At 26.9% G+C, this 12,378-nt stretch overlaps 1 protein-coding gene across 4 annotated transcripts in view; it reads right to left on the bottom strand.

Annotated features, from left to right (window-relative positions):
- The window catches only part of LOC105248841 (ATP-binding cassette sub-family G member 4), a 28,449-nt gene that overhangs the window by 11,265 nt on the left and 4,806 nt on the right, over positions 1-12,378 (bottom strand). Inside the window, exons 1-2 of one of the 4 annotated variants that reach the window (XM_011253858.3) lie at positions 7,940-8,287; positions 6,025-6,356 (exon numbers count right to left, since the gene is read on the bottom strand). The exons of 1 other annotated variant lie outside the window; for it this stretch is intronic. In XM_011253858.3, the coding sequence (XP_011252160.1) occupies positions 6,025-6,214 (190 nt within the window). In that variant the 5' untranslated portion in view covers positions 6,215-6,356; positions 7,940-8,287. Of the gene's footprint in view, positions 1-6,024; positions 6,357-7,939; positions 8,288-12,378 lie in introns of those variants that run through there. 2 more of the 4 variants (XM_011253861.3, XM_020026761.2) reach the window with 2 other exon arrangements.

Genomic DNA, 12,378 nt, shown 5'->3' with positions numbered 1-12,378 from the left:
GTAATATTGCAAATCATAGAGAAACAATCCTTTAACTCGGATCTATGCAGAGAGAGAGAGAGAGAGAGAGAGAGAGAGTAAGAGTGAGAGAGAGGGTTGAGATCTAGAAAGAGAGATGAATCAAGTTTGTTAATTTCGAGTGTAGAAAAGGCAGCACGCTAAATTACGCAACCTATATTGCGATATTGCAAAAATCTTGCTACGACATACACTTCGTGACTTTACAATATTTAAATTACTCCGGTTGCTCGCACTGTATATGCGAAATATATATAGTGTATGTATGTGTGTGTAAATGCGGGTGTATCTTTATGAGCATGTATCTGTGGGTATAAATAAAATAGCAAAAGCCAAAGAGAGAGAAAGATAGACTCAGAGATCTCAAAATCTTATATCCATCTATTTGTCTTCATGAGACTACACTCTAGACTTTCTTCATTTAATTTTGCAATCTTATGAATAGCGCAATAATATTTCACGTCATATCGAAATTCTGCATCGTAATCTTGCAAAAGTATATCGTAATACTTGCCACAGGCAAGAATCGTATTTCATTTATCTCGTGGGCAATTACAATGATTTCAATGTAAAATTTACAATTATCAAGAGAAATCTCCAATATGAAATTGTTTCTGTACAATCTTTTCAAACAATTATATTTATTTTAAAAAATACAATTTTTTAAAGATATTTTCTTGAAATGTTATTTCTATTTCTATTTGGGATAGAACATTTTGTAAGATAATAAATAATGCAATTTCTTTAAGTTACGATCGGAGAATAAAAAATGCAAAGCAACGTTGAAATTATCAGTTTAAAATTATCAAAACGCGCAAATTTAAACGCGCACTTTTAACTCTTTGCTATTTTTACACATTGTTGTAAATATTTTAACGACTGAAGATAATTATTGCGAGCAAGGATACTCGATAAGAAAGTCGTCTTCCTGTTTCTCCTATTCATATTTTATTGTATGGATATCACGCAATAAAACGTAGTTAGTGAAACAATGTGACGTAAAATTTTATTGGGTGGAAAAATGATACTTCGATGATAGTACGGATAATAATATAGATAGATAATAAGAAACAGAAATAGAATATAAAAATGGGGAATAATAAAATATACAATAATTGATATATTTCATTATTGCATACATTACAATGTATCGCTTAGACAAGCGAAGAGGATATAGGTCATATTAGTATTCTCAATGGATAATATATTTCATTCTTTAAGTCGATGAGAAAAACATGTTTGATGGCTTGTGTAATGGCTTGTATTCCTTTCGTATTGTACATAACACATAAACCAATGAATGTAAACCGAAATGTAACTTGTGTTTTTCATGTGTCGTGAAATCTATCTAAACTGGTATAAATCTATCAGTGATACATCATTGTTTTCCTTAAAAAAATCCGTAAAGCTTAAGAATACTGTATGCAGGAAGTTTATCCAATCGAACATATATTTCTTTTACCAAAGATATACAAATTATATATCTTGAGCGCATATTTGTAGATAAGTAAAACTAATCTACTAGAAATATTATTTCGATGGTCAATGATTTTCGGAATAAGACATTTAAAAATATTAAGAATATTAAAGCATGTGCAAATCCATGAATTTATATCTACTGTGTGTTTTACAATAAGAATCATTTTAGTACATTAAAGTATCATTTTTAGTCGAACTGATAATAATTATCGTTTATGATTTGCATCTATAGCTACAGCAAAGTCTTCTGATAATATATCATGCATTATACATTGTACATTTTCTTTGATTTATTGTTATTTGTGAAAATACCTAAGTAATTAATCATGATCTGATATATGTATAGTATCTATATTACATTTGCATAATTGAAAAAAATAAAAAAAAACAAAATAAAAAATTCTTGTCATTTTGTAATTAATCTACGCTTGGCAGTAAGATAAGTTTATTGCGGAAGCCCATGTAAGGTAGCATTACTAGAATAACGTAATAATCTTGGATTACGTGGCCAGCTGTGTCTTGACTATTAAACGCTTCATCAAGGCCATCAGAAATTAATTCCTATTTTTTCAACTAAGATATTACACGACAGCAAAATGCATTATGTAAATATTTTAATATTGACATTTATAATATTGCATGATTAAAACGTGGTTTATCATTATCTTATTACATTTATCTTATTACATTTATGATTTATTATATATAGTTCAAATATAGTTTCTCTTTCCAGACCGTAAAATTGTCAATTCGATTCTCTTGATCGACGTGAAATTATCCATCAAAGTGATAATTAATTCCCACAGTATCTGAAGTAAAACGTGACGATTCGCGAGTGTCAATGCCAATGAATTTTATCGTATTATAGTTATTGGAACGATTCACTTGAAGCTTGGAAGATACGATAAGAAGGAACAAAAACTCTTCGATAATATTTAAATCGCTCGAGATATTATTGTATATTTTTCTCTTTATTGCATGTCAAATGCAATTTTCATAATGCTGACAAAGAAACATATAATTCATTGTAATTTTTCTGGAGAAAAAAACTGTTCTTTTTAAATGTATTTTAAATAATTTTAGCGAGGTACATTGTATATATTAGGCATCCATGCAGCCATTAAATAAAATTTATGTTTTTTGAGAGCTTAAAGATGATATTAATATAATTAACATATATTATATAAATTAATATAATTAATATATATTTATATAAATTAATATAATTAACATATCTTGTCTGAAATATACTCCTAGAAAAAATTAACGCATAATTTTTTTCATTTTTTCTTTAAAATTTTTTGTTAAAATTTAAATATCAGCTTTTAAAGAAAAAGTTACAAAAATTATGCGTTAATTTTGTCCAGGAGTATATTAGTCATAATCGATCATTAGTATATTGTCATCGATCTTCTTACAAAATTATAGTTATTGATATTATTTATTGTGATGCGCAATTAAACCGGATTTTAATTTAAATTTTTTAAGAAAAACATCAGAATATATACATGTATATATATTCTATATACTATATACTATATGTCATTCAAATTCTCTTGCAAATTAAAACATCAAGTTTGAATTATTGACTCGTACAAGAAACAAAGAAATAAAGATACTCGCTGTGATAATATTATACAATGATTTAATTTTGTAATGAAATTTTAATAACTCCAACAAATATATGCAATTTAATTCTATAATAATTGTGCAATTTAATTCTACTATAATTTTCTTATATGATTGCAACTTAAGAATATCACCTGCGAAAAATTGGTGTTGCGAAAGTATTTTTATGCGAACTATAAAAAGAAAGAAAAGCAATAGATGAACATGTCACATGTCTATAAATAATCGAAATCTACTGCATAGTTTATGGCGTGTATATCTCCATTATAAGGCAAAATGTCATATATCATAAATATATGACCGCGATACAAAGACAGTTATAGAAAATCGATTACACAATGTGCGTGCATAGTTGATAGAAATATATACTTCTAGTATTATTATTAAATTATCGATTTGATGTATAGACAGAAAGAGAGAGCAATGCGTTGACATCAAGTACAACAGGTGATATTATTAATTTACACCTGAATTATTCACGAAAATATATACGGACAAAGGATTTTTTGAATAAGCTCATGTTTTAAAAAAACACAGATTAATCGGTATTCACTCCCTGTGTCATGCGTTCCAATGACGCTTAAGCGTGATGTTATCACGCGTATCATCTATTCTGATAAGAATGTTCAGAAATGCAATCATGGGGCGTTCATTGCATTTTTAAATGCCATTGCACCGCATTACGAAGCTGCGGAAATGCATTTCTTTCACGCGTGCGTGCACTTTCACTCGGTGGTCAATGTCATTGGAAACCAGTTTACAATCATTTATCACACGCAACAACGACCGATACACGTTCAAAGCAGTTAACGACTGGTTTTCACATGCGAAGGCTAAAAAAAATAAGGAAAAAGCCTCTACAAGATTCATGTGCGTGCGGCAATACTTAGATACGTACTTAACAACTCTAACAATGCTTAATAAATTGTAAATGTATCTATTACTAGTATAAACGTATGAATGTATCGGAATATATTTTACATAAAAAATATAAAAATATCAAAAATATAATAATGTAAAAAATATAATAATTAATCGATACTTGAGAGACGATTCATCGTGAAAATAATATTTATTCGTTAAATATGCTAAATAATATATCATTGCTGCACCTTACCATAAGAAGCAATAACTAATGCACTGTTTTGTTATGAAAAAATTTTAATCTATTTATATTTTACTTTTCGATATCTTAAAATAGAAAAAATATATACATATATAGTTAATTTTAAAACTGTAATGTAAAAATAAATCTTAAGGGAAAATCGCAAGGGAAAAAAGAATGAAATCGAGAAAGAATAAACAGATTGATAATTGCCACTTCATGATAGAATATATAACAATAATATTAAGTATTATTCTTACTACATAAGCATCATTAATAATCATAAAAAAATATAATTTAACTCGTAAGAGATTTATTGCAGTATTATAACAGTAAATTATGTTTTAATATTTGACAGTTTGCGATTAAAAGTTCTTTTTGCATTTGATAGAAACTAATAAAATTGTACTCAATTTGATAAATAATTTTAACATAATAAAAAATTTTTTAATCTCGCATTTTATAGAAATAAGTGGAAGAACACATCGCAAGATAAAGAAAGTATAGAATATTAGATTTATATAGAATATAGAATATAGAATATAGATATAATAAAGAAAATTATAAAGAAAATTATTTTAAATTTGATATTAAATATATTTATCAAAATTTTCTGTTTTTCAAAATAATAGAAATATATGTGTAATTCATACCTTTCAGTTCTATTCCTCGATTTGTGCATAATCTATATGCAATTTTGTGTGTGTGTGTGTGTGTGTGTGTGTATATGTATAATATATCGTCGAAATATTATAATATAATAAGTATATTAAGAGTAAATTAATAATACGGAAGTAGATAAAATGATAATGAATTTTCAGGAAAAAAATATATACATTTTCAAGTACATATATTTAAAAAACGCATGTGTATGAAAATATATTTCCGCGTGTTTTTAATATTTAGCAGGAAATTATCATACTCCATATAAGTCACATATATCACATATATATTTATCAAGTCATTATAAAAACAAGTATGAGAACTCAAGTGAATATAAAATCTTCTTGAAATGACTTGACTATATTGAATTCGAATAATATTCGCTTGTGGAATGCAATTCAAGGGTAACATGTTGGCATACTATGTGATTTCAGGATGTAATTTCTGTGATTATTATGATTAATACTTTTCCTTATATGATTAATACTTTTTTTACTACATCAGAAACTCTACCTGAATGTATAATAGATAATGCTTAATTATTTAGATTTTAAATGTTAAGTTGGCTCTAGTTTTTAACCTCTTTTTTTCATTTCTTGCAATTATTGTATATTTTTTATTAAAATTTTATGATTTTGCCTAATCATAAAACCTATCTAATTACCGCAAACCTGAAATATGTTAGCCACATGTATGTCAAGAATAATGAAAATTTCAAAGTAACATTTACAAAGTAAAGTTTAAATTCTAAAGTTCACTGAGATTTTATCAAAATTGATATGATAACACCAAATAAGCTTCTTGCTGTATAATAGATTGTGAAACATGAAAATACGAAGTTATTTTAGAATATATATATATATATATATATATATATATATATATATATATATATTCTAAACAATTACAATGTTAGAGATGTCTGAGGGAAAAGATATGATACTAATTTATTTTCTCGATACTAACTTTTATGACATTTTAAACATTATTCTTAAGAAGTACTCTTGTTAATTAAAATCAAAAGTGAGTAACAAATACATATTTTAATTTAAAAAACAGATTGAAATGTTGCATGGTTCTCATTAATTCTCTACGAATTAAAATATCGATATTAGAAAATGTGTACTCACTATTTTTGTGGCCTTCTCGAACTTTATATATGAGATCAGTAAACGCCAAATCGACTGGTGGTCTCTTCGGCAGGTGCGTAATAGTTTTCGGCTGCGCTGGCACTATCTGCAACCGCACCGAGTTTTTCCTGGATTGGAACAAAACTCGATTGTTGTCATCATCCGTTGAACAATTTCCCTCAAGCGTCATCTTTTTTAATGAGATTATTTTCACGTTTCTTTCTCGAATACCAATCCGAGTTTGTCTCGATTTTACAACTGTTTTGTTTCGAAATCAATGTTATGGTGCACAAAAGTAAAAAATGAATGCTTCCTCACTGATTTATCACCGCCTGCAATATCATTCATATAATGCAATGCACTTCGCTTTTTACGCAATATTTTCAAATATATTACAAGGGAAGAAATTATTTCTAAATGTATTACTCCTAAATATATTTTCGGAGCAGGTTTGATTTAAAAGCGAACTTGTATGTGTATATGCTCATGTACATATAAATATTTATTTTTTCAATATTTGTGAAAGAATTGATTATGTAGACAAGTTTGTTTTCAAATTTCAGTAGTGAATATTTTCAAAGCGTTAATTTTTAAAAAATTTTGTTTTATGACTATCTTGCATATTATTCATGGGAAAAATATTTAGTATGAAGAAAATAACGTAAGAATAACAAGAAAAGGATATAGAGTAATTATTACATTTTTACAGCACGTATGAATGCCATTTCGTCATCTGTCAGATATGAGAATGCTTACAATATCAGCACTAAAAAAAAACTCTTTCATCACAATATAAATCGTACAACGTGTAAAATAATCAATCGCGATAATTATGATGATAATTACGATTTATATGGCACATTAATCTTTAAGACAATAGAGATTTATTAATGTGACCGCGCGCGCGCGCAATGAACGTTTATATTATTAGAATATTACATAAAAACATTAAAAACGTAATTTCATATGCATTAGTATATAATATTGAACACAGAAAAATCATACATTATAAGAATTTAATATAATGCAAAATTAGCATATGTAGAGAAAGCAAACATATAAATTGTAAATGTACACCGACTTGCAAATTAGTGTTTTAGAAAACAGTGCAAACAGTTTCCAATCGACTGCTAATGGTTTTATTTTCGTAAATGCAACTCGTATTAATTTTTTTTCGCGCTTATAATTTATTCTCATTCATAAAAACATATCAGTTAAAAAATTTTAGAGTAAATATTTTTTCATTAGAATCAAATTATTTATTCAAATTATTTATTTATGTCACGCAATAAAAAGCTTTAATAAGTAAAATATAATGCAGTAACAAATATTGGTAAGAACATTGTTTTTAATCTTTTGTTACACAAGGACGTAAAAAATCCCAATTTTTTTAAATATTATATCAAAAACTTTGAAAAATTATTTTACGATACATCTTTCAGAAATCATTAGATAATTAAATAAAGCTAGAACCGTAAACGCAGAAGGTAGTGCGCGATAATTATACAAGTAAAATATATTACAAGAAAAAACTCATATAAATCATGAGACTTTTATGTACAACATAGACTCAAAACGTAATTGAGAATCTGTCGATGTTTCAACGTTCTTCCAAGTCAATGTCTCCTCAATGTCAAAAACGAAAAGTAAATATTAGATATAAATATTATTTGAAAGTCAATGCCATGAATTGATAGAATTGAAAAGAACAAGTAGAGCCGCAAAACTTGTATCGCAAATGTATAAATTAATGTTAACAATCACGCACTATCTTCTGCGTTTATGGTTTTTAGCCTTATTTAATTAAATAATGATTTAAATCTTATGAACTTCTCGTCACACAAATCTTTCAGAAATGTTTTCTTGTACCAACGAGAAGGAACAAGATATAATTTTCATACGAGTTGGCTCTTACATCGTTTGGTATATTCGTAACTTTAAACGATATTTTCTTGTATACTGTTGGAGAAACTCCCGGACACCGAAACTAGCCTTGAGATGCAACAGAAACGCATGTCAACCTCTGCTCCGAAGTGCGCGATGAGGTGGCCGATGATGACAGCACCACGTTCGATCTGTACGACTGCACGTGTCGCGGCGCACTCCCGAGCAGCGTGCAACGCGTTGCGATTTTTAAATGCACCGGATTATACTTCGATAACAAAGCCTGCGATAGCAAGCAACAAGCAGTGGGGGAGACAAAGAAGCCGTTTAACACCTCCCTCTTTCGTTACGCTACACTCGCTATGACGGTCCGAGACCAACTGTGAGTTAAAAACCGCGGTAGCGTCGTGGCTGCCGCCATTGACGCCGACGCCGCGTCCCTTTTTGTCTCGCTCTCTCTTCTCGTATTCCGCGGTCTTCTCTTTTTCTACTATGCGAAGAAAGAAGACATTCATGATGCATGAGAACAACATTATCGATAGATCAAAGTCCTTCATTGACAAGAAGACAGATAATTATCATTGATAATGTCAGTGATATTTGTCAAAGAGATTTAGTCATTTTTTTAATTCGTTCTGACTCTTTTATACTTCGTAGTTTGTTCTCTTTGAAGAAATTAAAGAACATTATACATGTAGATGTGATTTTTATCGATGACATATCCCGATTTCACTACTATCAGCCGAATGTTTGGAATATTTAAAGTTTGCGAGCGACACATAGTATATAATAGTTCATGTGAAACACATGTATCGAAGAGGAAAATATTATCCGACGATAGTAATGACTTGTGAAAGTGTGCAGTAATAATATAAAAAAATAAAACGAGAGTACAAGGATGACACAAATTTTAAAAAAATTTTAAATATACACTGCCATTAAAATTTTGAGTTATTATCAGAATGTTAATAAGATAAATTATCACAGATAACAACATCACGTAGTTATAATAAATGAGAATAAGAAGTATAGAAATGCCATTCTAATTTGAAATGCAATTCTAATTTTCTAACTTCGATGAGATCATATCTCGAAAGATTATTTTTATTACATATCCGAAATCAACCTACAAATAAAACTATTAAAGTAAAATTGTTGCGTATTTACAAATCGCAATCAATGATAAAAAATATAAGCAATTGTATTATTTTTGAGAACTTTCTATAGCATATATATATAACGTAAATTAATTTACGTCATACACTCATTCATAATGTAGGAGAGATGTGACCTAGCACCATTAAAGGATTGTCTTTAATACATTGACGTAAATGGATAATGATTTAATAAGAATCTGAAGCTGACGCCGGACTAACAATTGCAATTATTATTGGTATATTTAATGATTAAAAAATATAATAATTAAATCATTTTATATTTGAAATTATGCAAAGATTATGCATTATAAATGTTTCGATCAACAATTACATTAATTTTAAGATTATATACATTTATAATAATTTTTTATAATAATTTATATGAAATCATATCATATAATATTGTTCTAGTAACTTTTACTTCTTTCACACCTCTTAATTGTTATTATTGTCGAAATTTTTAGTACTATTTAGCGCATAATAATTTAATTGTAACGCGAAAAAAAAATTCTTTCTCTCTCTATAATTACTGATCATATATGTATATATCTATATAAAATTTAAGAAAATATTATCCTTTAATGTATTAATTGAAAGCTGAATATATATTCCGTACGAATGATCACCGGAAGACTGGCAGTTAAGCATTGATAATAAATCGCTCAATAATGAAATTATATGTATTTTACGCGCGTCATAGGTACGTCTATGTATTCATTAAATGCAATTAATATTTTTTGCGCGTTTGTTCAAACACAATACATTGTATTATGGTTCGCATTACAAGATTGAAATTTCGACATATTTATAATCATATCCTGTTGTTGCAGACATATAGAATGCAACAATAGTAATATAGTTTTCCTATTATTAAAATTTTTAATTTTCTTTACATCATCTTATTTGCTTTTCTCGTATTTCCCTAGATATTAAAAAAATTAAAATGTTAATACATTTTATCATTATAGATTGGAAGTGACTAAACAAATAGTTTATTAATATACTATTCGCCAACAATAGTTTGTTAATATACTATTCGCATCACGCTAAAAAAGAAAATAAATAAAAAAAATAACTGTCGCAATAAAATTAAGATAAAGTTAACATGAATCTAAGATTTTTACTATTCTAATTGAAAATCGATCTAATCGAAAACATAAAATAAAGCATAATAATTAATTTATAAATAATATAAAAGTAATATTATGTTTGACTTCTTTGAATATCATGATTATTATTTATATGTTTGATTTTAATCATAAAAGATTGATTAGAATAGGACGCCAAAAAATTTGACAGAAGATAAAATGTGCATTTATGTATCATTTCACAGATTATATTTTCGAACATTGTCTAGCTATTTAATAAAATATTTTAAATTCTGCATACTACATGTTGCATGCGTCCTCTCCTTTCGTCAGTGTTCGTTAATATACATTATCATCTTTATATACACTTAATGCAATATAAAGTAGTTTGGCATAAAATGCGTCACAGCGTGCGTCATATTTCATTCTTGTAAAAGCATTTAAAATATTTCTACAGATCAAAATAAATGTCATAAAAGTGCCGACGAAATAATATAATGTTTAATGTACGTAATTAACTTATATCTTATTAATTACTCTCGTTTACGTAACTGACAATAACTAAACACAATAAGAATTGTGAAATAATTCTCTTTCTGACAATAACTAAACACAATAAGAATTGTGAAATAATTCTCTTTCTCGCGCAAGTGTTATTGCAGTCATACGAAATACAATCAAGTTTTAATTTTATTTCATGAAAGTGATTAATAAGTTATTTATTAAGATGAAGAAACAGAAAATAAATTTAAAAGAAAAAAAATAAAAATATATAGAGAGAAATAAGAAAATAAATTTCTTTTGTTCTGCTATTCTCCGATAAATTTAATATGTTATATTCTAGACACGTTATTGCGAACGTGACACAATTGTCAATAGTTATTTTTTCCTGTTGGAAATTAAATGATAAAATCATACGCAGAAAAGCATAAAAGATTATAATATTCACGAAAAAAATGGAACAATTACAAGATTAAAACATAGATAAATTATGATTTTCTCCATATTTCATAAAAAGCAGTAGTGTAGAACTGCAGATTGCACAACAATTTCAAAAAGAGAAAACAAGCAATTTCATGATATAAATGCTGACAAAACGATATCTTACAGTATCTATGTAATTAATTTTCACCATAATTATATATGATTAAATATGCTAATGCATCTCGTTAGAAATTTATTTAAATTTATTAAAAATTCAGAGATATCTTTTTGACAACATTTATTTAAGAGAATATAATCTTATAATTAATATTGAAATAAAATATTTTTCTATTATATTAACAAAAAAATGTAATTAAAACTAACCATATTACATCTTTACATTTTATTACAAGATGCAATTTGTGTACGTATGTGTGTTTATTATCAACTATATATCAATTTATTATTTATATTTACATAATTTAAGTCTTAATTTATTACAAAAACAAGTAATATACAAAACAATTCCAAGTAAAAGAATAATAAATAAAAAATATGTTACAATAGTATAAAAACTATTACACAAAATATTTGTTAAAGAATGAGAAACAAAAATTTTTAAAAATTATAAATTTTAAATGAATTATTTATTAACTGATTCATTAATACATAAAAAAATATGTAAAAAAATACGTTATATACGTTATAAAAACGTTATAATTATAAAAACGTTATAATTATTTAGTTATATTTATCTCTCTATTTTATCACATATAACGAGATGTTTGTTAAAATATATTGATTGTTGATTAAATCCTGTAATAATGTGTAGACGAAATGACCAAATATTAGAAATCTTAGCAAAAAAATAACTGGCATGAGATAAAATTTTGCAGAGCCATTATTTAGTATCGATAGAATCATTCAGTGAGTAATCTATGATGTACAATTGCCGAAGTAAACGTCGCTTACACAATAAGAAGCACAAAGTCCGCTTAAATAAATCTTTAATAAGCACGATAACAACGTGACGCAGAAACATATGTAGAAATTTTACTAGCGACCTACTTGATCGTAAATCGTCAGGCAGTTTGTCCCCATTTGATCATAACATTAATTAATTAAAAATGTCATTATTAAAAAAATTAATTAAAAGTTATGATAGCATTATTCGCAATATAGTCCAGACGCGCGTAGATTTTAAATATGTACTTAATAATAAGTCGACATAAACATTTGCAATATAAAAAAATGAAATAAAAGAGCGTTTGAAACATTTAATATATAATATTAGTTTACTC

This window comes from Camponotus floridanus, unplaced genomic scaffold, assembly GCF_003227725.1.
Source record: "Camponotus floridanus strain SB8 unplaced genomic scaffold, Cflo_v7.5 scaffold33, whole genome shotgun sequence".
Classification (NCBI taxonomy): Eukaryota; Metazoa; Arthropoda; class Insecta; order Hymenoptera; family Formicidae; genus Camponotus; species Camponotus floridanus.
The sequence above is the reverse complement of the archived record's forward strand: the minus strand, read 5'-3'. Positions and strand labels throughout refer to the sequence as shown.